This window comes from Oxyura jamaicensis, chromosome Z (genome assembly GCF_011077185.1).
Source record: "Oxyura jamaicensis isolate SHBP4307 breed ruddy duck chromosome Z, BPBGC_Ojam_1.0, whole genome shotgun sequence".
Lineage (NCBI taxonomy): Eukaryota > Metazoa > Chordata > Aves > Anseriformes > Anatidae > Oxyura > Oxyura jamaicensis.
This window is the reverse complement of record NC_048926.1, coordinates 70,568,711-70,594,994: the sequence shown is the minus strand read 5'-3', so window position 1 is coordinate 70,594,994 and position 26,284 is coordinate 70,568,711. Positions and strand designations below refer to the sequence as shown.

The following is a 26,284-nucleotide window of genomic DNA, read 5'->3' as shown; positions in this document are numbered from 1 at the left end:
TTTTCCATGTCCAGGCTCCAGGTTCTAACCGTACTCTGATGTTTCAGATTATAGGTGGGTTTGCAAAAGCACAGAGTAGAGATGGCTGATGTTAAATAGTCAGTGTGTGCAATAAGGCAATTAAACACAAGCATCTGAGTGGGGGTCATGCTGTAAAACCATTCCCAGCTTCCAGCCCAAAGATCAGGTAGAGATAACAACGGCTGCTATTTATCCTAAACTTATGTCCTGGTCTGTTTTTAGCTTCATTCCACCCAGTGGCCTTAACTGTTACAGCAAACAAGGGAGAGCATGTGAATATTTCCTTCATCAGAATGGCAGCAAAAGAGGAAGATGCAGTGATCTACAAAAATGGTAATTAACCTCTTCCTACTATCATTGTCTTAGCCACATGCCACATTCCTCTAGGCATAACTCCCTGAGCATGTAATGTTCCCTAAAGGAATTATTTCCAATATCTAAATAATGAAATTGATAGATTTATTTCTCTTTCACCAGAATGTCCAATGCCTTTGCTTGGTTCCTTGTTTCCCTTTTTAATTTCTTTCCCTACCTATCCCCTCATATCTTTTTCAGTTTTTAGCATCTTTTTATCTTTTTTTTTTTTTTTTTTTTAACCCTTTGAAGGTTTATTTACTGGATCTCTCTCTTCGCATTTCTACTGCATCTCAGCTGCATACCATCCCCTCTTCAAATGGCTTTCATAGGCCATTGAGCTTCTGTGATGCTTTTTAGATTAAGAAATTAAGCACTAGTAACCTGCTGCTAGAAAGGCAGAACTGTTAACAAAACCTTATCTTTCCCTCATCCAACTACAAAAATAGGTTGTAAAATTTATGACACCAACCTTTCTATCTAACATAGCACCTAAATCACAGGTTCAGTGCTCAGCTGCACATTGCTACTGCCAAGCACTTGGAAATACATGCAGTTTGCTGTGTACCTCCTGTAGAAATGGAGGTCACTAAAATTCACACTGCAATCATATTTAATCAGAATGTTAAATGTCAGCAAATTCTAGCTGTGGAAAACACATGTAACAACATTCTGGTCCATCTTTTTCTACTGACAGTCGAGCTTACCGTGAGCTACCAGGAGACACAGAGTAAGAGTAGGATGATGTATGTGCCAGCACACTGCAGAAGACTGCATGCAGTCAGCTTCAGTTCCACTTACTGAACACTCAGAGTTCCTTTCTGCAGGCTGGGAGAAAAAAATCACTTGTCCTTTCAGGGTCCCCAAGGAAATTTTTGACACCCCCACCCCCTCCCCCACCGTCAGCATTTTCCCATGCAAGTTCCAGCTAATATGTTGGTGCAGGAGAGTTTACATCCTGGTGCTGCCTTATCTTGGGCTCCAACTGGAATTTGGCAAAAAGCCTCAAATTAACTCTGGACAGTAGGTCAAGTCCTCCACCTGAGACTGCAGCTGAAATATCATCCCAGAGGATTCCTGATACAGCACCTGGCAGAGAACAGAAAAAGCATGTCCTGATATATTTAACTGTTGCTGCCTTTCACCTTAGTCGTTTAAAGTAATACTTCTCCCTTGCAGACTCTCACAAAGGTTATCCAGTGAAAAAAAACTGGTCTGTTAAACAAAAATGCATTAAGACATTGGCATAACATTGGCCATCATAGAAAATGAGCCACAGAAACTGACCCTTGTTAATGCAATGTTAGCATAAGGCTTTCTCAATACTTTGCTGTCAACATTGTTTGCAGATTGTTACTCAAAAGACATGCAAACAAACAAAAACAGTTCCAGAACGAATCCCTTGCATTCTTTTTCTTTGGTCTTGTTTCACTGAAGAACTGTTATGAGTTGTCGTACTCTTATATTTTTGCTGTTTTGATGGTGACTCTCAACAAAGTTTTATGTTTCTAAGCTGCCTGAAATTTGACTGCTAGGTAGTATGCTTATCTTTAGCCTATACAAGATTTCAGCAAAGTAAATAAAGTTCTGTGGCTCCTTACTAGGTTCCATTACCACAGTAAATGTAAGGATATGCAGAACATACAGGCGTTTGGTTTGTGAGAGTATCATCTGGTTCACGGTCACTCAGCATAAAACACTAAGATGGGAAATAAGAGAAATAATAAATAACCAGAGGCACAAACCCTAAGGAGCAGCAGATAACAGAGACAACATTGAAGGCCAGAGCTCTCCAGCTGCTGAGAGGCCACAGGGAGCACAACGCAAAGCCCTGAGGAGCTTCAACCAGAGCTAATAAGAAGGGGTATTATCACAGATCTCAAGGGAGGAGGGGAAAATTTATGATGGGATGATCAAGGGGGACTGGGAATGTGTGAAATAATCACGTTTAGGGACAGAGACAACACAGAGAAAGGGAGGGATCAAAGTGAATTGGAAAGGAACAAGCATGGGAGAAGGGTACAGGGAGCAGGTAAAAGGTGTCACTTGCACCAGTGCAAGCTGTGAGCCAGGACAATTGGCTGGCACAGCCCTGCTCTACAGTTTGTCCAATCTTATTAAACTGTATTCTTCAACATGAGTGTGCACATGCACTGTGAGTGTCTATATTCTGCTGGTGACCTTTAGGCCAGATCAGAAGGCAGGTAGCAAAACAGGACTGACTCCTTGCAACTGGAAACACATGCCTGGGGTCAAAGGGTCTTGTAAGTGTGGGGCCAACAGCTGGTGACACAGGGTGTCTATGTCCAGTTATGGCAGGGACTTTTGTAAGCCAGTGTGTGTGAGCATGTACATGTACATTTTGGTGACAACTGGCTGGAACAGGCATCAGTGGACTGCAGCAGCCTTGCTGCAACAGACTGGGGTGGGACGATTCCTTGGAGTCCTGAAGTGCACTGGATGGAGCTTCTTTTTGACAGCAACCCAAGCAACCCATGTTCAAATGTTGTTACTTGGTGATCCAGAGGGATGGGAGAAGACTGAATGTTGTTGCCTTACTTAGCAATCATGTATGACCAACTACAGCAAACCTAGAATAACACAGACAAGCTCCCATAGTAGAAAAAATAAATAAATAAATAAATAAAAAGAATCACATTAAGTTTGTGAAGGAATTATAAAGCTGTACTGTTGTCTTCCTGTAAATCTCTGAGTTACTGAGGTTAAATAAACCACAAGACTACTAGCAACATTCTTGTAAAGCAGTGCTTAACTCCAAGCTCTTTACACCATTCATCTGCTACATGTCAAGATCCAGCCTCCTTTTCACTTGTACCTCTCCAGCTACCAAGAACTAGCACAGTTAAAGAGCTGCCAGCAAATTCGTAACTCATGAATATATTCTGCTGCTTAGTTCATCCCAGCTGTCCTTCCACAGTGACAAACTCAACCTTGCTCTGGCTATAAATGCTGAATTACTTCTGTCTTCTGTCTCTGTGTGCTTCTTCCCCAGGTTCCTTCATTCACTCTGTGCCCAGGCATGAAGTGCCAGGCGAGCTGGAAGTCTCCTATCCTCATGTTCAACCACAGGATGCAGGGGTTTACTCTGCCAGATATATAGGAGGAAACCTCTTTACTTCTGCTTACACAAGGCTTATTGTAAGACGTAAGTTCCATTAATGTCTGTTAATGATTGTCTAATGTTGTAATGAATCTGACATGAAATCTACACTGTGCCCAAATAAGGCCCAAAATCATCCTTGGCATGAGCTGCCATCAGATTATGTCATAAGAATTTTTTTCCCAACAATGTTTGGTATAAGCTGATCATGACTTAAGCAGCTGAGAGAGAAAATAAAAAATTTCAGATTTAGGTTCAATTCATTTTAGCTATTGCCAAGAGAAACAGCCTCTTTTCTCACCAACTCAGCTTTTCAAATATCAAGCAATTAGGACCAAAGAAGGTGGCACAGGGTCTCTCATGACTATATGATGTGGAGATGAGCACAAAATATATTTTTTTAAATGTCTCTGTTCTCTATGGTAAATTACATCCAAACTCCGTCTATTCTAAAATAATCTTTGCAATTTGCTGCAATTGCAGCATTGCAATTTCACAAAATACCCCAGTTTGTTTAAAATTGCCACAGTTAGCCATTAAAGCTCAACTCCCAGTGGAAAACTGAACCACTTCACAGTGCAAGTGGATATTTTTCATTAAGTATTTTAGACGTCTGGTAGACCATGCTGCCATGCCCAATTTCATCAGATAGAAATAAAATTATATTCTATTAACATGAATAGAAATGTAAAACTGATATGTGAAAATAAATAGCTGTTAAAGCATCTTATATGGTGGAGAAAATGTTTCTGAAAGTAAAACATACTTTACTTGCTAACATAAACAGGAGTTGCTAACTTTACTTGCTGACATCCACAGGATATCCAGGAGTTGCAAATGAATCAATGTAAAGCCCCAGATTTGGATTCTGTAGCTATGGCCAGCTTACTAAATAAAACGGCCCAAGGTCTGTTCTCTGCTCTAGTGCCAAGCTGCACAGCAGATTACTTGCCCATACACTGCCCATAAATTCTCTCCCATGCCTTAGAACAGGTCAAAAACCTTGTCCACCCTGTCTATTGGGAAAACTCCTTGGGTGTAGTCTGGGAGACTCGTAAGGAGCACACTAACAATAAAGAGAAGGAATGATTACATGCCACTGCTCAGACACATGTTCAGGCCTTCTCTGAGTTACTGTTATAGGCATAGATTGATGATTTTAGCAAAGGTTGTTTGTTTGTTTGTTTTTCCCTAAGTATGCACATTTAGAAATTTCATTCTGGGAGAAGGAGGAGACAGAGCTCTAAATACCATGTTGTATGCTGAAATCTGAAAAAGCTGTTCCAAGATTTAATTAACTGAATTACTCCAGTTTTAGTGAGCCTACTTCAGTTTCCAGTTTATTATCTTCCCTGTTGTAGTTTTACAGCAGAGTAAGTCATGAAGATCACTTCCTGTGATGTAGAATACATTGTTACAAATCAAACACTGAAAACTACAGGCTCCTCTCACCATTAATTTCAAAAGCAACTCAGTGAATTTTTTATCTTGCAGGGATTTGATAAGCATTTGCGTGATGAGGTAACACACTCCTGTAGTGAAGTTTAGAAGTTAAGTTTTGCTTCTTTTAAATCAGTGCAAAACTCTCACTGGTAGGATTCATGGTAGCAGTATCTTTTTAAATTAGGAAGTGGGAAAGAAAATCCTGACATGCTTCAAAATTGATATATATACTGACTGCTCTTAGTCCATTTTTTCTAGAAACATGTCATCAGTTGATTGATCCTTATAGAGACCCAGTGAAGACAGTAAAGATATAGCAGAGGTGAACCTGCTCTATTGAGCTTTCAAGAAAAATAGTGCTACAGAAAAAAAATCGTCAGTTGCCAAATGCTGGTACAAGGCCAGTGATGCCAAGCTCAGACCTTCTGGCTTAATATTGGTACAGCCAGGTGCAGGTGAACCCTGGAGTTTTCATAGGTCTCAAATCCCTGCTATAAGAACAGAAATATTAAATGAAAAATCTTTGCCAACTTCCAAACTTACTTTCCCAAACTAAAAAAAATAAAATAAAAATCAACCTCTGGTTTCAAAAAAAAAGAAGACTTTCACAGTTCCTTCTCTGAAAATGCTAGGTGGTATTGCTGTATACTACACAGTACATCTGCTCCTGAAACAGGAAAACTTCCACAATCAAAGAAGTGCCTCTTTACATTAAGTTGGTCAGCCAGCATTTTGGGGTAGGGGCATATGGATCATACCATCATTTATTTTACTGCTTGGCTGGTTATTGAACAAGGAGACAACAAACATGTCATTATATTTTTGCATAAAAGGATGTGAAGCTCAGAAATGGGGCCTTTCCTGTAGCTCCCACTGCCCTTCCTGCATGAACAATGGCATTTGTCATGAAGATACTGGGGAATGCATCTGTCCTCCAGGTTTTATGGGAAAAACATGTGAGAAAGGTAAGCAAATATTCTTTTCACAGATTGCTTATTAATTTGTTCTCAGTAATAGAAGCTGGCAGAATGCAGTAGCCTTGTCTGACTCTCTATAGCGATAGCATTTGCAGCTAGTGCTGGAGACTAGGACAGTGTTGGGTGAGATTAACCTGGAATTAGCATAGCAGGTCTTGTAGTTAAGACAAATGTTTCCAATTCTTCTGAAATCAGCATGCTTGAAGCTGCTGACTGTCTGTTAAATGCATGATAGACTATGGGATCTTAAGCATACACTGGCACTGGGAAATGAAGCTCTTTGACAAAGATTCCCAGGCTACTCCTGAACAAGCTGCCACCTGGTCAGAGGGTGATTTGTCTCTGGAGGGGCATATCAATAATATATGTCTGTTTGTGCATATCTGTGTCTGTGACAATTAGTTTGGATTCTAGAGTAATTGGAGCAGGAGCACACTGCACACTGATCTATCCAAGCAACTTGTGAGTTCAATGCTAAATATGTACCTTAATATCCTGACCAAATTGCAGTGCTGCGAATATTACAACTCAACTATTGAAATAGCTGACACATGAACCACTCTAATAAATCACTGGTCATAGCAGAGAAGCGAAACCTTGAGCAGTTTTATATGCACTAGCCTCTAAGAAGAAGATTGGTTTTCAAGGCAGCGTTTGTCCATTCAGTATTAGAAATGCTTATAAAGAGGATTTACCGCTGAAGCTCTATGCCCAAATATCCAAAGCAATAGAGGCTTTGATGATGGATTCTTTTATGTCAGAAAGCAATGTTTGTTTCAGCTGGCAGAACTTACCATTACTGCAGCAGTGCCTTAAGATGTTATAGAAGTTAATAGATCTAGTATCTGAATGGTAAAAATGTAATTTTTCATTTTAATTCATGTTTTCAGTTGTCTAAAGCTGTATAATTGGAAGCATTAGTTCTTTCGCAGACTTAATGCTCTTGGATCTTTCACTCTCTCCATTCAATAGCTTGTGGAGCCAATACATTTGGCAAAACATGTGAAGAGAGCTGCAAAGAAAACTATGGCTGCAAAAACTATATGTTCTGTCTGCCAGATCCATATGGTTGTTCTTGTGCCACAGGATGGATGGGACTGGAATGTGATAAAGGTATAATCAAAAATATGGGGAATGGTGAAGAATGCTTAATGTGCTTCACATATGAAACACAGAAGGAAACTAACAGAGGAGAGTAAGGGAGAGTAATTTTTCCATTCTATAAAAAAGGGATAATAATATTTATTCATCTCAGAGGAGCATTTCAGGTCCTCAAAAGATTAAGCAAAGTTGCAAACTATTCAAATTATTCTGCAACATGAATTTATGTTTTAACATTTGTTCTGGTAACAGTCACAGCCCTGCTGTATTTCTACATGTAACATGAGCAATTAATTCACTGTCAATCACATATCCAACTGCTGGGCAATAATTAGCCTTGTTCATTTCTATTAGACTGAAATCTCTTTGGGACATGATGCACATCTGCATGCATATGTATGTACTCTGGTTCATTGGTGCTGTTAACACAGATGAAGTTTTGACACTACCACAGTGCAAGTGTGAAACCACAGTGGATGTTGAAGAAGTTTCCACATTTCCATCTAGAGTATAAATGACAGGCATGGATATAAATGTGCTCTATATTTCATGTCATTTGTTCTCTGGATGCTCTGTGGATGACTTAGTGCTGCTACATAGAGTTTCAAACTCAACCCAACTGAGGGAAGTAAACTCTACTGGAGAGAATTGATGCATGAAATTGAAAACTCATGGAAGACATTATCTAGTACCTTTACACTAACTGGAAACATATGTACTTGCAGAGTGCAAACCTGGTTTTTATGGTTCAGATTGCAAACTCAGATGTAATTGTCACAATCGAGGGACGTGCGACAGATTTAAGGGCTGCATCTGCTCCCTCGGATGGCATGGTCTGCAATGTGAAAAAGAAGGTAAAGCAAGGTAACACGGTAGTAAATGACTTTTCCCCAGTGTAACTGAAACAGATCTTCATGTTGGTATAGCATTTCCACTTCAGGCTGGTATCCTTATGGTGTCAGTTGCACTCCATGAGCCCATATGTATCTGCATACCTTTATTGCAGTGCAGTATTTCTGAGCGCTATATGCTGTGTTTTGTAGGCTGGCGTACTACAGTTACATCTGACTTAGAGCAGACTTATATCTGCTGCTTACACCAGGTAAAGGATTGCCAATAGGTTCAGTGAGGTGATCCTACATCTCTGCTCAACATTGGTGATGCCATACCTGGAGTGCTGGGTCCAGTTCTGGGATCACCAGTACAACAGCAACCATACAAGAAAGAGCCCAAAAATGGCCACAAAGTTGATGAAGGGACTGGAGTACCTCTCCCACGAGGAAAGACTGAGGGAGTTGAGACTGTTCATGGAGAAAAGAAGGTTTGGGGTGATCTTTTCAATGTGCGTAAATACCCAACAGGAGGGTGCAAAGAAAATGGAGCCAGGCTCTTCCAGAGGTGTCCAGTGACAAGACAGGAGGCAGTGGACACAAAATGAAACACAGGAGGTTCCCCCTGAATATCAGGAAATGTTTCACTGTGTGGGTGACCAAGCACTGGCACAGGTTGCCCAGAGAAGCCATGGAGTCTCCCTCCTTGGAGGTCTTCAAAAGCTGCCTGGCCATGGGCCTGAGCAACCTGCTCTGGGTGTCCCTGCTTGAGCAGGGGGTTGGACCCGGTGAGCAACAGAAGTCCCTTCCAACCTCAACCATTCTGTGATTCTGTGACTTGCTTTCATTAAATGTAGTTTTGCAGTCACAGAATTACAGAATCACAGAATAGTCTAGGCTGGAAGAGACTTCCAAGATCACCGAGTCCAACCTCTGACCTAATGCTAACAAATCTTCCACTAAACCATAACCCTAAGCTCTACATCTAAACGTCTTTTAAAGACCTCCAGGGATGGTGACTCAACCACTTCCCTGGGCAGCCTATTCCAGTGACTAACAACCCTTTCAGTAAAGAAGTTCTGCCTAATATCCAACCTAAACCTCCCCTGGTGCAACTTTAGCCCATTCCCCCTCATCCTGTCACCAGGCACGTGGGAGAATAGACCAACCCCCACCTCTCTACAGCCTCCTTTCAGGTACCTGTAGAGTGCAATAAGGTCACCCCTGAGCCTCCTCTTCTCCAGACTAAACAGTCCCAGCTCCCTCAGCTGTTCCTCGTAAGACTTGTTCTCCAGACCCTTCACCAGCTTCGTTGCCCTTCTCTGGACTCACTCAAGCACCTCCATGTCCTTCTTGTAGCGAGGGGCCCAAAACTGAACGCAGTACTCGAGGTGCGGCCTCACCAGAGCCGAGTACAAGGGGACAATCACTTCCCTGGACCTGCTGGCCATGCTGTTTCTTATGCAAGCCAGGATGCTGTTGGCCTTCTTGGCCTCCTTAGCACACTGCTGGCTCATATTCAGCTGACTGTCAACCAATACTCCCAGGTCTTTCTCTGCCAGGCAGCTTTCCAACCACACATCTCCCAGCCTGTAGCTCTGCTTGGGGTTGTTGTTCCCCAGGTGCAGGACCCGGCACATGGCCTTGTTGAGCTTCATACAGTTGGCCTCGGCCCATTGGTCCAGCCTATCCAGATTCTCCTGCAGAGCCTTCCTACCCTCGAGCAGATCGACACACACACCTAACTTGGTGTCATCTGCAAACTTACTGAGGGTGCACTCGATCCCCTCATCCAGATCATCGATGAAGATGGTAAAGAGGACTGGTCCCAGTACCGAGCCCTGGGGGACTCCACTAGTGACCGGCCTCCAACTGGATTTGACTCCATTTACCCCAACTCTCTGGGCCCGGCCATCCAGCCAGCTCTTAACCCAACGAAGTGTACGCCAGTCGAAGCCATGAGCAGCCAGTTTCCTGAGGAGAATGCTGTGGGGAATGGTGTCAAATGCCTTACTGAAGTCAAGGTAGACCACGTCCACAGCCTTTCCCTCATCCACTAAGCGTGTCACCTTGTCATAGAAGGAGATCAGGTTCGTCAAGCAGGACCTGCCCTTCATAAACCCGTGCTGACTAGGCCTGATCGCCTGCTTGCCCTGCAACTGCTGCATCATGACACCCAAGATAATCTGCTCCATGAGCAAGGGAGGACCAGATACCTATGCTACCAAAGCTTTCCAGTGTGAATGTGCATTATATGCCTAAGTGTGTTTGATGTTTCCTTTTGAAAGTTCTTTTTGAAGGATGACATTAAAATATTATATATATTCTGCAGGTTCAGCAGATCTTTCACCTCAGATAGAAAACTTACTAGATCCTGTGGAACTCAATTCTGGTGTTGAGTTCAAGCCTTTTTGTATAGCTACTGGAATGCCACTTCCTAAATCTGAAGAATTTAAACTTCTGAAGCAAGATGGAACTGTCCTAAGGGTGGGCTCCTGATTAATTGCTTCCTGTTATTTCTGATATTTATACTAACTTTATCCGTAGTTAATGCACACTGTGCTTTTTAAGCATAACATGAAATTTCTGTATTCTGAGATTATCATATTGCTTATCACACTGCTCCTTGTTTGCTGTTCTTTATTCACTGAGTTCTTGTTCCAAAAAGTTTAAAACCTTGCTAGAATCCACATGACCTACAGGGCTAGCAAAAACAAACAAACAAAAAGTGATTTAGACAAATGGCCCTCACTAGGAACTAGAAGGAACTAGGAACTAGGCTAGGAACTGTTGAACAACCAAATCAGATCATGCTGGCATTACTGAAAATGAGAAAAAAATCTTGACTTGTTAATAAAATGGTAAATTAGACTTTGAAATATATATATGTAACTTAATTTTAATTCTGCTCTTCCTCTATGACTAACTGGTAAAAATGTAAAATATGACACTAAATAGAGTAGAAATTAATCATAGTATCTGAAATACTCATGATTATTTATTTTCTAATTTTCAATTATTATTTTAAAATAATTTGAAATATTTTTTTCAATTATTGAATCTACACTGTGTATTGAAGTTATGTTTACGATGTAAACACTAAAAGAAAGAATACATATACAGCCTTTGATTTAAAGAGATTGAAATCATATACATGTATCAGGATTTAAAGAGAATGAAATCAGATACATGATCAAACACAGCAGTCACCATGTGAGCTTCCTCAACTGTGGAAGTAGAACTCACGGACTGAAGCATATGTGAATCTATGGAACTGACCTCTATAGAGTCTCTCTAGTGACACCACTAAACCCTAAATTAATTCCTAAACTGTGAGAAAGGTGGAATGGAAAAATTCCTTAATGCCCGCAGTTTTCAGGTCCATGTCTTTTGTCTTTTCAGCCTTCCCTAATTGTCACCAGTAATCGCTCTGAAGCTATGTTTACAATTAATCGAGTCCAGCCCCGTGATACAGGAACCTGGGTCTGCAGTGTGCAGACAGTAGCAGGAATGGCAGAGAAACCATTTCAAGTTACAGTTAAAGGTAAGAGCATAAATCTTTTCTAATATCTTTGCCTCTCTATTTTTAAAACAATATTTATAGTCTAACATGGCAGGGCTTTCCATTCCTGAGCTGCAGGAAAATGTCTGAATAAATATCTATAGTCAGAATATAAACAGAAGCCTCTTATAAGCAGCACCCTGCTTAAGTGTATTGGGGTATAAGAGTGTGATGGTAAGGATTAAAAGAACAGGCAATTTTTTATATTTTTTTTTTTTGAAGGATACAAACTGTGAGTTTTACGGTCTAAACCCCTGTCTACCTTTTAAGAGTTTGGAAGAGCATTTCCCATTTTCCTGTAAATGTAGGAAGATACCAGACTTCTACTGATGTAGGGAATTAAAAGGCTGATTTAATCCTTGCATTCTTGCTCAGTTCCTCCTGTGCCACAGTATGCCCCACGGCTGACAGACAGTGGACATAATTTTCTCATTATTGATATCAATGCTGAGTTACATCTTGGAGATGGACCTGTTGTGTCAACAAAACTCCTGTACAAGCCAGCAAAGCGCTATCAGTCCTGGATGTCTGTAGAAGGTAATATTCTCTAATTCTCTCAAACACAAACTTCATTTACATACTGAAACATAACCTGGTGTCTGCCCTTGACCCAGATTCAAACGACTCTGTAACCCATAAAACCTAAATCTTTTATGACTGGCCACGTGACTCTGTATAACAGTGATGTATAATGTTAATGTGAGTGTGGTACACCAACAGTGGTGGAAAGTGTTTATTCAGTTTCCAGTAAGCAAAAGGTTCCCCCCTTCTGCCCTTAGATAAACAGTACTTAATGCTGATCCCAGCTGTTGAAAAATCCTGTGCAAATACCAGGTTTTCAAAAGCAGTGAGCAGTATAGAGTGGTCCTGAAGCATCTGTTATCTTCCTTTATGTTTACTGTGTCATCCACTGCAACAAATATTTTATCTAAATATTGATCAGGAATGGTACAGGTAAAGTGAAGCCTGCTTGTGAGTGAGATGACCACTTTAATATTTTAGACATTGTCTAATATATTACAGGAAATATTACAGGAAATTCAACAAGTAAGCAATTGTTACTCTAATTCATGGTAACCCAAGATCTGCATACAAAATACGTACTGCTTAAGTAACCAGTCCTGCTCTAACCCAAAGGAAGGACGGATGGGAACATCCCTTGGGCTAGGTCAGAACCCAGAACCCAGGGTTACTATGAGCTTACACTACATACATTTAAAATCCATATATTATATACTTCAATATAGCTTATCTTCATGAATTGGGAACAAAAGAGGAGCCTGGGTATCTTGCTTTCCATGTGTAGTCATTCAGGAATATTTTCCTGCCCTTTTCTTTCTTATCTTTTTTCAGTATGGAGTATACAACTTTACTGTTTCTTTCTCCTTTTGTTCTCAGTAAAAGGCACAACCAAAAGACTGGACAATTTGGAACCAAAAACAGAATATCAGTTTTGTGTTCAGCTGAGTCGGCAAGGGGAAGGTGGGGAAGGCCATCCTGGACCACAGGCTAGCTTCACAACAGCTGCACTTGGTAAGTCATCCTTCACCTTGGCTTTTCAGAAAAGGGCCATTTCAGAGGGTTATCTCTGTGGTCTGCTCCCTGATCAGCCAGAGGACTTTCATTTGAGCTATGGCAGCAGCTAGATGTGAAAAATATAGAGAGTCTTTTGAAATAATTTCAGGCAAAGGAAACAAACAAACAAACAAAGAAATAGGGGTGAAGAAAACCACCCTATATGTAGAGGTGGAAGATCTGGGAAAGGAAAATATGCATACTTTGCCTGACTAAGCAGCAGAATTGGAGACAGAAAACTCTTCTTTTGCATACTAGTCCTTCCTTCTAACACCAGATCGGTCCTTTCACTTACTGTTAGATCAATTTACTTTAAAAATTAAAATGTCTGAACAAGCAGATAAGCTTTCAGATCACTGAGGAGACAGCCCAAACTGAATACTGGTGTACAAAATAAATGAGGATTCCACTACAAATTACGTAACAAGAGAGCAAATTTCAGATAACTGGGTGGGGTTTGGGAGGGGAGAACTGTCCTTTGACACTCTAAGCTAAGGCAAGTGGTAGGGAATAACTGGTACCCCTGCTTTGGTTTACATACCAGATATGAAATGTTGTTCCCTGTCTCACTGTGGCTTGCTTCTCCAAGGTCTTCCTCCACCAGAAGGTCTCACACTCCTTCCAAAAAGCATGACATCGCTCAATTTGTCATGGCATCCTTTAACTCTGAGGACAGAGGACGACATTCATGTTGAAGTGGAAAGGAAGAGCGTGAATGACAATGGTGACAAGAGCAGTGTTATTACTCAAGTGCCAGGAAATATGTCCATGCTGATCATTAAAGATCTTGAACCCAGACAGCAATACATGTGCAGGGTACGGGTGAACACCAGGTCCCAAGGAGAATGGAGCAACTACCTGTATGCTTGGACTTTCAGTGACAGTAAGTATCTGATTCACTTCCTTCTGTTTAATTCTTCCTCTTTCCCCCAGTGGACAAAATTATTGTTTCTTAATCACTACATTAAAACTAATCCTTTGTTTTGGTAACACTCAGTTCCTGATGACAACCTGTCATGATTGCTATTACTATTATTATAAAGAAAATCTCTGTATCCACAAGAATTCTTACCTTGGGAATTGTCAGGAACTGATGATGATTTTTATGGAAAAATAAAAAATAAAAATAAAAAAAAAATAAAAGTGAAGAGCTTGGGAATTCTTAGTATCAGTATGATTTGTGCTTCTAACACACAGAGCATTTTTTTCTCCTTGTAATGATGAACACAGCTTTTCATAATCTAAGCTCTTTTTTAACTCCAAAAAAAACCAACACTCAGACCCTGCAGTTCAGCCATGTCAATACAGAAAGAGTCAGCTTTTAAAGAAGGAAAAGAAGATACAATGAAAGGTACACTTCCCTGTGAGAAAAGTGTCGTTTCAGTGTAGCTATGCTCAAGATCAATGCCCGTGCTTGAATTCCTGAGTGCGAACAGAGCCCTTTCACAGTGCCAAAACAGATGATCTATTTGCCTGGCTGATAGGTTCCACTAACCCAAACCCTACACTGGAAAGGTTTCCTTCTTCCTCAGAGCAGGTCATGTGAGGAAGCCCTCAATGAAACCCTACACGTATTAAAAGTATCAGTGGTTCTCATGGGACGATGCAGTATCCCAAACTGCACAAAGAAAAACATAAGGGTACTTTTTTCCAGCAGAAGGTACTTAGCATAGCCATCATGGGTGTGTCCAGAAGTCCAGAACTCACCTCTGCTGGTGTTTTTCTGATGAAATTTTGATCTTGACGATCCTTACGGGTCCCTTCCAACTCGGGATACTTTGCTAAACATCGGTAACAATTTCCCTTCCTTCTAACAGCCTGTATTCTGACAGGAAATTGATCCCTGCAGCAGTGAGGGTGCTCAGAATCACATGGGGATGATGATTCAGTACAGAAGTAAATCAACCCTTTCTGCATTAATTTTAAAGCAATTATGCTGTCCTTGCAGGACAGCTTAGAGCATTTGTATCCTTTTTGCAAGGACAGGGCTATACTGAATACTACTCCAACCTCTGCTGGAAGTACGGAGTACTGCAATACGGGTAACTGCACATGGTTCATAAAACAGTTGTGCTCAGTTACCAAAGCTTGTCAACAGAATTCTTCTGTTTAGCACAACAAAAACCAGAGTAAAGTGTTTGGCCTCTGAGGGAAGGCAGAAGAGGTGATGTGCACCCCAACACTTTGTATGTGTTTATGTCTGTTCCCAGGAATCCCTCCTGCACCATACAACATCAAGTTTTCTAACACCACTGACACATCTTCAGTCATCTCTTGGACAACTGCCGAGGGTCACTCCATCTCCTCCATCATCATCAGCTACAAAATTTATGGCAAGGCTGAGTACAACCACATCGACATTATCATTAAGAACACCACCATTACTCAATACCATCTCAAAGGCCTCGAGCCAAACACTGTGTACCAGGTTCAGATTAATGCTCAGAACAACATCGGCTTGAGCAACCCAAACACATCCTTTGAACTGAAGACTCTTCCAGAAACTAAAGGTTAGTTATTCCAGCATGCCGGACTTGCACAAACCAAGGCTGATGGTATAAACCAGTTAGATAGAGAAAAGTCACAATATCCTTTTTTTGACTCTCAGTTCCCTACATGGCATCAGTGAAGTGGCAACATACAGCATTTGTGTGTATTCACTAGCAAGCACCCAACAGCTCATAAATTAATGGAGTTAATTAGATCATTGAATGTGACCTCAGCTCTGCTCTCCCTGAATTAAGCAGGTGCTCACAAATCTGAAAATCAGAGCATGCAGTATCTGTGACATTTTTGTAAAACAAGGGTATATACCTATATGTCTTTACGCCGTTTATAAGATGGGAGTGTCTAGCTATGTATTGTTCATGTTTTTTTCAGAATTAGCTGGAAATGACGAACTCTTTATGTGCTTCCTTAACAGCTCCGTATGAATCAAAAGGAGGCAAAATGCTGCTTATTGCTATCCTTGGCTCTGCAGGGATGACCTGTGTAACGATTCTCCTGGCCTTTCTCATCATGCTGCAGTTAAAGCGAGCCAACATCCAGCGCAGAATGGCTCAGGCATTCCAAAATGTAGTGGTGGGTTTCTAGCTTTCCTCTGGCAGCGCAGCTAATCATTTTTGCCCCATCTTTTGCAGTGTTTTTTTGTTGTTGTTGTTTGTTTTTGTTTGTTGTTGTTGTTTTGTTTTATTTTGTTGTTGTTTTCCACTTCCTTTCCTTTTCCACTTCCTTTTGGCCTTTCCAAAAACAATCTTCTCTTCATGTGTGCAATTAGTGCTGTTGACAGTGACCAGGAGCTAAAGCAATCATAGCTATAGGCTGAGACAGACAACCTGACTTGAAAAAAGATACACACAATTTATCCTTTTCTGTCTTGTTCCCCTGTGTATGACAAGGATCAAGCCATGCAGAATGGAAGAACCTGTTTTCCTTCTGTGAAGTTATGCCCTGTTTTGAAAACAGCAGTACTATTAACCATTGCTCTTGAGCATCAGTGACTGATCTGCCACATTTTTTTAACCTGGGGAGAGCACAGCAGGGATCAGTCAATGGCAACATCATAGCTTTGGCAGTGATGAAATTGCTGAAGTTTGTAGTATCACATAGCTCTCTGCATATACTTGTATCCTGCTGTAGCTTCTGCCTCACTCAGTTTTCCAGTGTTATCTCTCACTTCAAAGGGGAACCCATGAAGGAGAATGAAGCTGGGCCAAAGAACTCCTCCAATTGGATCTCCACAGGTTATTTCTTAAAAAGGGGACTGAGGGGTCTTATTCAAAAAGATGGAGTTATTCAAAAAGATGAGTGGTCTCCAGGCCACAAAAAGAGTCCCCAGGCCACACAGAATAGCTCCTGCTCCTTGTCTTGAAACTTTTCCCTAAAGTGTTTATTGGGCACGTGTGGCAGAAATGGAGATGTCTCAAGTATGGAGGAGAATCATTTCCTCTCTCTTTTCTTTCCTTGCATTGTCTTTCCTCAGTCTTCCTACTGAGCCTGATTAGCACATAATTTACTCAAGACAAAGAGATAAATCTTGCCCTGAGACTTAAAACTGGTTCTAAGATCAATTTTATCAAATGATTTTTGCCCATCTCTTTCACCTTCATTAATTAGAAAATTGTTCAGGATGCCTAGTACAAAGGTACTGATGCATAAATTAGGAGCCTGATTAATTTTGTAGATCTAGGCACAAGTGCTTGATGCAGCCAGTGTCTGAAGTAGGTATAGTTTGCTATGTACTCATTCATGTGTAAGCAGGAGATGGTTCAGGCTGTGCGTGTGTACATCAGTGAGCACATACGTATTCAGGGAGGGTAAGCATGGTATTGCTCAGTAAAGAAGAAATCATACTTAATGTAATTTGCTTAACTCTATTACAGAGAGAAGAGCCAGCTGTACAGTTTAACTCCGGTACTCTCACTCTGAGCAGGAAAGCCAAAAACAGCCCAGATCCCGCCATTTATCCAGTCCTTGAGTGGAATGACATCAAATTTCAAGATGTGATCGGGGAAGGTAACTTTGGACAAGTCTTGAAAGCACGAATTAAGAAGGATGGCTTACGCATGGATGCTGCAATTAAAAGGATGAAAGGTAGTAAAGATCAGACCCTGAGACTGTAGACTTCTCTTGTTTGTTCTTGTTGTTGTTGTTGTTGTTTGTTTGTTTTCCCAAGTGTTCCTCTGTCTTAAGAAGTGTTTAGTAGTCCCCTCCTAATGTTTAAATAAATATTCAAAATTACTAGTGCCATTATAATGGCTGATACTAGGCCAAGATTTTTGTTCCAGCAAAGACCGCATTTCTGCTTTGTCATGTTGGTCTATATTTCTCTTTAAATGCTAATACCATTAAGGATTATGAATTTCGCATTTCACAGGCTAGTACGAACTTCACACGTGAGTTTATTTGCAAAGGAGAAGCCATTAAAACATGCATTTGATAGAAATGGGAGCACTGAGCTAGCCTTGAGGCACAGCATTTAGTTACCTCACTTACCTCCTCCAGTCACAGATAACTACATCTCTGCATCTGTATATACATACACTAACTCACGGGTACCTTGCTTTCTTTGTACTCACTGGTCCTGACTGCTATGTTCCAGAGAAAACTACAATGCATGAAATACTGCAAGAACATATGTATTTTTTTTTTTTTTGCAATTCATGAGATCATTATCTAAGCAAACTGGGAGACAGTCAGATATGTTCACCCTTTAAAAAAGAGCCAAGGTCTGTAATAATTAGGCAGAAATAATCAAAAGCACACAAAAAGAAAGACTTTTAGGCAGCTAGCTGCAGTATGATCTGCTATGACTTTTTACCTTTTGAAATAAATAACAGACGTGTAATATTAAAATGCTTTCTTTCTCTGGAGATGGCTGCTACAGACATTAGATTTTCTTTTTTTTTTTTTTTTTTTTTTTTTTCCTCTTTGATTGAAAAATCATATTGTTCTAGTACCTATTGATGTATATTAAGAGTTTTCCTCTTTCTATTGGTTGAATGAAGCTGTAGTGCCCAGGCAGCCCAGAGTTCTCATAATTAACAATATAATCCTAAATTCAGTTCAAAGAAAAACATAAATGCACACTGATTTGATTTTCAGAGTATGCCTCTAAAGACGACCACAGAGACTTTGCTGGAGAACTTGAAGTCCTTTGCAAACTTGGTCATCATCCCAACATCATAAATCTTCTGGGAGCATGTGAGCATCGGGGTAAGACACTACTAAGGCACTTCAAAAAATCATTAAAAACAACAACAAAAACTGTACATTCACATTGTCCATAGAAACACCAGCTCAGTAACAGGTTTTTCTGTACAACATTGTTAAAAAAGCCAACAACATGTTAAAAAGCCAAATAAACTTGGTGTTGGAGCTACAAGTCCACGTTAATGGATCAGAAATTATGTTCACCAGTAGTTCTAAATTCACCATTACATGTAGGAGTTACACTGTTTGATATTTCCCCCACTAATATGTTTTATGTTTATTTTATTTTTACTTACATCAGAGTAGGTTTCCAAACACTATTGCTGAACATCTTTTACTTTGTGATCACTATCTGATTTTCATTAGGATATCTTTACCTTGCCATTGAATATGCCCCCCACGGAAATTTACTGGACTTCCTTCGGAAAAGCAGAGTGCTAGAGACAGACCCAGCATTTGCCATTGCCAACAGTACCGCATCTACACTCTCCTCTCAGCAACTTCTCCATTTTGCTGCAGATGTCGCTAGAGGGATGGACTACCTGAGCCAGAAACAGGTCAGTCCTAAATTTTCAACCCACTGAGAGCAGAGTATTCATTTTTTGGGAACTATGCTTTTAAATGAGATCAATATAAGGCTTTAATCTTAGCTTCTATAGCACACACTAGGTGACCAGTATTTTGTTGCATTCACTCAGCCCTATCAAATACTGTCACAGGGAATCAAGGAGGAGGCATTAAAACTTAAAAATGACATGGTAACTAACTGCTTTCATATTTAGCTGAAGTTTAAAATGTTCTTGGTAATGGCATACAAAGTCATTTGTTTTGCTTTTCATTTTTATTCTGAATGTCTAAAATTTTCAGTGGAGCATTTAAATAACACATTTCAAGCTCACAGATACCATAGTGATTTCTGTTTTTTAAATTTTAGTTTATTCACCGCGATTTGGCAGCAAGGAACATCTTGGTTGGAGAAAACTATGTTGCAAAAATAGCTGACTTCGGCTTATCCAGAGGTCAAGAAGTTTACGTTAAGAAGACCATGGTAAAAATCAAAAGCCATATAGACTGTTCCCATTTTTGTTTTCTTGTTTCTTATTTTGTATTGTAATATAAACAAAAATATAAACTCATAGGTACTACAGAACTAATTATATATATATTTATAGTATACTAACATGTATAAATATATTAACTATTAATACACATGCATTACCTGTAAATCAGCTCTACAACATGTTTATAGTATATATAATTGAAGATATCTTCTACAAATATGGATGGCAGTAAAATAACCGATTTTGTCATCAGTCATGAGATTTAGTTCAATTCTATATAGAAATACATAGAATATACATTTGATATATGAAGAAAATGTGTATCTGAACAGCTGTGAGAATTGAATCTTTGTACCAGAATTTATCTGGCAGGGGCAAGCTAGTTTAATTTTATTGAACAAGTGCAAATTTAACAAAACAGTAATAACAGACACACCAGGATCTATGAGCTGACAAAACAGCTGTCCAGAGTTAATGCTTTGGAAGACATAGAAGAGAAAGATGTTTAATAAGCAACAGACAACAACAGACCAGGAATAACACTGGGTGATCATGGGAATGGGACTGCTTAGAGACACATGACATTACTCAAGGATTATTTCCAATTTGTCTTGAGGTGCTGGTTGGATACGTTTTGTTAGCTTTAGCGTGAACTGTCCCTTCAGTATGTAAATATACAAGTCAAGTATTGGAACAATTAAAGTAATACGTCTTAAAAGTAAACTCTAAAAGCCTCAAAAAAATTAAGTCTTAAAAGTAAACTTAATAAAGCTTACTTGCTTATAGTCAATTTTCATAAATATAAAATGTAGAACAATTGCTGGGGGATTAAATTGTGGTGTTTGTTGGAGCTGGTCCAGAAGAGGGCCATGAAGATGATCAAGGGGCTGGAGAACCTCTCCTATGAAGACAGGCTGAGGGAGCTGGGGCTGCTCAGCCTGGAGACAAGAAGGCCCCGAGGAGATCTCACTATGGCTTTTCAGTACCTAAAGGGGGCCTACAGGAAAGATGGGGAGAGACTCAGGGAGTGCAGTAGCAGGACAAGGGGTAATGATTTTAAACTAAAGGAAAGAGGTTTATATTATATATAAGGAAGAAATTCTTCACTGTGATGGTGTTGAGGCACTGGAACAGGCTGCCCAGACAAGTTATGGATGCCCCATCCCTGGAAGTGTTCAAGGCCAGGTCTGATGGGGCTTTAGGCAACCTTGTCTGGTGGGAGATGTTCCAGTCCAGGGCAGTGTTTTGGGGTGGACTATATGTTCTTTAAAGAATCCAGTCCAAACCACGCTATGATTGTGTATTGTTATTCCAATCACCAACAAACCAACTTTCATGAAATAATTTCTAGGGACGGCTTCCAGTGAGATGGATGGCAATTGAATCTTTGAATTACAGTGTTTACACCACTAATAGTGATGTGTAAGTATGTTTTTAAGTGGTCTTTTTAAAATAAACATTTTTTTTCAATATCAAGGACAGTTTGATAGCAAGTATAAAGACATGCACTGAACACAAAAAAAACCAACACTCACAAACGATGTCAGTGTGAGTAAGCAAATGGCAAGAAAAAATGGAAATCAACAGCAAAAATAGCTACTTTTATTTCATTAGAAATGTCTGAACTCATGTCCACAAGCTAATTAGATTTGGGTTACTAATAGAGGTGTATTTCTCACTTGAAATAAAAAAATCTTCTGAATTCTCAGGTGAGTCAAAGGAAATCAGTATGGAACCTGGAACTGATATTTAGCAAAGCAATTCTGTAAGAGCACTATTTTTGCTGATAGCGCTTAAGTCTAGTCAAGAACTCTGTCTGATGGACTTACAGGGAATTAATTTTGCTAAAGATCTCGTTCCAAGCGCTCCAGTTCTACAAACCCTAAAATTACACAAAAATTGGTAAGAAAAAAAACTGGAAGACTGACTCACACGTCTTTATGGTCTCTGATTATTAGCAAAATTATCTACCATTTTAAAATATGGTATCTTGTTGCATTCTGGTGGCACTCAATAATATTCCTCTCTTGTAGATGGTCATATGGTGTCCTATTATGGGAAATTGTTAGCTTAGGTAAGTATGTGGATTTTGTTTTGTACAAATAAACTCATCTGGGTCAAGCAACCTCTACTCATTCAGTCTGCTTACAGTTCCTTGCTTTGGATCACACTGCATTTTTTTTCCTGTTTCATTTGACAGAACCTTATGTAGCTTCAGTATTCTTGGAAATACAATCATCACTTTTTCAGTTCATATACCATTCTAAACTATAAAAACATCATGACCATATTTTCATGACACTGTAAAATCCAGGATATATCTCAATATAAAATTCAGCATATCACATGATTTGTAGCCTTAATCCAAAATGCTGTAATGTTGATGGGTAGCTTTTGATCATCCCCCTCAGTTTTAAGTCAATATTTACATTGTAAATACTTCTTTTTGCCAAACTTCTCCAAGTACTGTTGAAAATTTTTGAACATTAATAAAACTTGAGGGGGTTGTTGTTTTTTTGGTTGGTTGGTTTGGTTTGGTTTTGTTCTTGAGTAGTTGAAAAGCTACTGTTTTGTTGTTACTGCCTCCATGCTGCTTAATGCACAGTTTGAAGAGAAAAATGAAAGACAGTATAAATTTTTATCACCTACAGGGCTGATACAAAAACATACTAATGCTGGACTAATTCACCTGTTACTGAGTCAGTCATTGTTTTTCCTATCTGCTATGAAATTACATTTTTTAATTTAAAAAAAAAAAAAAAAAAAAGGAAAGAAAGAAAGAAAAAAAAGTAGTGCTCATGACAATGATTAAACCCTGCTTTAGGTGGAACACCATACTGTGGAATGACATGTGCAGAACTATATGAAAAATTGCCTCAAGGGTACAGACTGGAAAAGCCTCTCAACTGTGATGATGAAGTGTAAGTAACTGCCTCCGCAAACACAAACAAAGCACAATATCATCTATAGAAAATAAACAATGTCTACAAGAAACTTTTTTTTTCTTTAATAAAAACAAAAATTACATAAAAAATTTAAGGGTGCACAAGTGGAAATAATTATTTCAGGCCTTTTCTGCCCAGCATGCACTGTTATTTGCAATGAGCCCTTTCCGGGGCTTGCTGCTCCTGCCAAATACACTGTTCTCAATGCAATATGGCTGGGCTTTCACTCAAAGAGGTTCTTGATTATTCCATAGGAAAAAAAAATCCAGACAGAAAGTAAATGTTGAAAATATAAATCCAGATACGTATACAAGTCCACTTTTCTTTTAAAAATAATAAATAAACAAGAACTAATGACTCTAAACTATGTGTCTAAACCATCCTGTGTTGGTGTTTGCTTTTAAAGGTATGACCTAATGAGACAGTGCTGGAGAGAGAAACCATATGAAAGACCATCATTTGCTCAGATATTGGTGTCACTGAACAGGATGTTAGAAGAAAGAAAGGTAAGAATAAATCCACAGAAATGAATCAGGCCATGAATAATTTCAATAGGTTAGGATTCTTGAGGTAATGCAACTTGTATCACACTCTTTGCTTGCTTCCTTCCCAGACCTATGTGAACACTACCCTATACGAGAAGTTTACCTATGCAGGCATTGACTGCTCCGCTGAAGAAGCTGCTTAAGACAGAAGAAATCTACATTCACCAATGATGTATTAAACAAAACCAATACCCAATCTGCTGGAGCCCAAAGTGTGATGTGCTGTGCAGAACCGTGTATAGTTCTAACTGTATATAATACAGTAATAGTTTTACTACAGATATCTGTGTATATCACACAGTAATCCCTGCCTCCACAGACTGTAGAAGTGTACATACTGCTCTGAGTAGGAATATACTGAAGTCATAAAATCTGTTGTTTCATGTGCAGGGTATTCTTTTTTCTAGTCATGTAGATTAAGTGTATACATTACAATTATTGTAGTGCATTACATGTTGCCATCTTAGACGTTTGATACTTCTCAAGAGCTACTGATAGCAAAGTCAGAAACTTACAGCAGTATTTCATATACATTTTAATTGTAATTCAAACAAAAATGTTATGCTCTATGTGAGAGTGGTATTTGCAAGCAGATGCCAATCCAGTATTGTCACCAAGAATACTAAGATTCCTATTTGAAAGGAAAAGTAAGGTTGTAGAAATAATCTGTTAAAAAATTCTGCTGACACTTGTAAGATATATGGAATAAGATTGCTTTTCCAGAGTCCAGTTTGACAGTGTTTGCCTAACTTCTAAAAACAGGCATATATTTTGAAGTGTTTGATGCTACCTGAGGCAGCCATTTAGCAATTATCTTGAAGCACAGGACTGAAGAACATAATACATCACCCTGGATATAAATGAGGCTTTTTTGATTTGTATTTCATTTAATAATTACACTGCATAATTATAAATTACTACCTATTATTTACAAACAGGATTTACTTACTTATTTTATCCCTTACACAGGCTGTTGTATGGTATGGCCTCTTAGAAATACTTACTAAAATGCTTCAAAACAATGGTATCTGGCCTGCCTGAAAGATCTTCCAGCCCTTAAGTGAGACAAACAGAGAAAGGATTGGCATTACCTCCTGGCATGAAGTCAGTCACTTGGGATCCTGCAGACTTACCTCATTCAAACTTCACACATCTGCTAATTTCATGCTTTGCACAAATGTTCCCCTTATACCCCAGGGACTCACCAGCTCACAACTGCCCATTGGATCACAGTGACTTTCTACCTGAGTGGATCTGGTCACTCCCTAGCACCTGGAAGAGGCTAGAGACGACAAAATAGAAATCCTTCTGATGCTTAGTTTGTGGTTGGCTTGGTTACAAGGCAGGGATACCACAGCAGAATATAGGGTTACATTACTGGCATACATCAGTCCTGACTCAAACAGAAGCACTAAAAGCCTTGTTAAAAGGGAAGTCCAGCAGCAAACAAGGACGCTGAGATCACTTGTGCTGCCTTGAGACTGGCAGAGCTTGCACTGTAATAGTGCAGGTTGGATATTAGGCAGAACTTCTTTACTGAAAGGGTTGTTAGTCACTGGAATAGGCTGCCCAGGGAAGTGGTTGAGTCACTATCCCTGGAGGTCTTTAAAAGACGTTTAGATGTAGAGCTGAGGGATATGGTTTAGTGGAAGATTTGTTAGCGTTAGGTCGGAGGTTGGACTCTGTGATCTTGGAAGTCTCTTCCAGCCTAGACTGTTCTGTGATTCTGTAATTACAAATGCTACAAGCTGGGTTTACAGAGATTGCACAGACTCACTGGACTAAGGGAACCTCAGCAGAACTCTTCAAAAATGGGAGAGAAGAAACAAACTCCACAAATTCCAGGTATTTTTCATAAAAGACTACTTGGCAAGGCACCTTTGAAGTATGGGGATTGCATTTGGCTGTCTGACCAGGTTTCTTCAGGTCAGCACCAGGAACAGGAAGGGACCTCCATAGATGCCCTCGCTGACAGGCCATAACACTATCTGCTCCCAACAGTTACTAGTCCAAACATCCTTTATACACTTCTACATATTTACACCTGCCTACTTCTGTGTACAAGCTTACTCTGTCACCAGCTCTTCTACACATTGCTTTTTGATAGTACTTTTGATAGTACTTTTTCATAGTACTTCCTTAGTTTTCCTGTATTTTCTCACATACTGTTACTAAGCTCATACTCAGGACAAGTATATACTTGGAAAAGAACAGAAGAATTTCAGACAAGTGAAACTGGACGTGCTTTAAGGAAAGGACATTACAATGAAAAGGTAACTATTTACCGTCAAGCATTATCCATAGTTTGAAGTTATCAGACACCTATTCAGAGACAGAGGAGCCTTAAAGAAACAAAAACATAGAAAAAACACTTGCATACAACTTCTCCCACAGAAATTCTCCCCATCTCTCACTTTGGTTTAGTGCAACAGTTCTGATTGTTCAACAGTGAGAGCAGTTAGACAAAAAACAAGTACTTAACACTTTCAAGGAAATCTCAAGAGCTACAGAAGCACACAGCATATTTGGCAGGAAAGCTAAGAAGAAATCTGAGAACAGACATCACCTACAAGAATAACAAAAAGTTTCACCAGACACCATGGGGGGGGGGAGGAGGGGGTGGAACAAGAGTCCAAACAATAACCTTTACCCTCATTAGACTGGCAAAAAGTAAAGCAAAATTGCCCTGAGGCTGTCTGAATTTAACTACTGTGCTCAAAGGCTGCATTTCTCCTACTCCTCAGTAACAAAAAAGGAAAAATGCATCTTGTCTCAAATGATAAGTATATCCAGTTCCTACTTCTCTGTGGACAGATTGACTTAAACTTATGTTTGAAGTCACACACGGCCTCTTCTCCACTGCCCAAAACATAATGGTTGGGCATTTGCTTAAAGAAATATAGTGTTGACCATTATATCAGAATGTGCGTAAGTACCTGGTAGAAAGAGGTTAGGAAGATGGAAAGTGCCATTCTCAAGAGATATCCAGTGACAGGATAAGAAGCATTGGGCACAAATGAAAATACAAGAAATTCCA

The 26,284-nt window shown here is 39.7% G+C and overlaps 1 protein-coding gene and 1 long non-coding RNA gene across 2 annotated transcripts in view; one reads left to right on the top strand and one right to left on the bottom strand.

Moving 5' to 3' along the window:
- LOC118156642 overlaps window positions 1-13,579 on the bottom strand; it is a 23,200-nt gene extending 9,621 nt beyond the window's left edge. Inside the window, exon 1 of the long non-coding RNA XR_004746362.1 lies at window positions 13,526-13,579. This is a non-coding gene — a long non-coding RNA (uncharacterized LOC118156642). The remainder of the gene's footprint in view (window positions 1-13,525) is intronic.
- The window catches only part of TEK (TEK receptor tyrosine kinase), a 42,145-nt gene extending 17,967 nt beyond the window's left edge, over window positions 1-24,178 (top strand). The window contains exons 3-23 of the mRNA XM_035310791.1: window positions 244-354; window positions 3,389-3,541; window positions 5,773-5,904; window positions 6,889-7,029; window positions 7,743-7,871; window positions 10,180-10,334; window positions 11,250-11,391; window positions 11,785-11,946; window positions 12,808-12,942; window positions 13,574-13,867; window positions 15,195-15,494; window positions 15,908-16,065; window positions 17,367-17,577; window positions 18,589-18,699; window positions 19,063-19,253; window positions 19,631-19,744; window positions 21,109-21,179; window positions 21,791-21,831; window positions 22,582-22,678; window positions 23,109-23,208; window positions 23,316-24,178. Of these exons, the coding sequence (XP_035166682.1) occupies window positions 244-354; window positions 3,389-3,541; window positions 5,773-5,904; window positions 6,889-7,029; window positions 7,743-7,871; window positions 10,180-10,334; window positions 11,250-11,391; window positions 11,785-11,946; window positions 12,808-12,942; window positions 13,574-13,867; window positions 15,195-15,494; window positions 15,908-16,065; window positions 17,367-17,577; window positions 18,589-18,699; window positions 19,063-19,253; window positions 19,631-19,744; window positions 21,109-21,179; window positions 21,791-21,831; window positions 22,582-22,678; window positions 23,109-23,208; window positions 23,316-23,390 (3,023 nt within the window). The 3' untranslated portion in view covers window positions 23,391-24,178. The remainder of the gene's footprint in view (window positions 1-243; window positions 355-3,388; window positions 3,542-5,772; window positions 5,905-6,888; window positions 7,030-7,742; window positions 7,872-10,179; window positions 10,335-11,249; window positions 11,392-11,784; window positions 11,947-12,807; window positions 12,943-13,573; window positions 13,868-15,194; window positions 15,495-15,907; window positions 16,066-17,366; window positions 17,578-18,588; window positions 18,700-19,062; window positions 19,254-19,630; window positions 19,745-21,108; window positions 21,180-21,790; window positions 21,832-22,581; window positions 22,679-23,108; window positions 23,209-23,315) is intronic.
- Window positions 24,179-26,284: the final 2,106 nt, after the last annotated feature.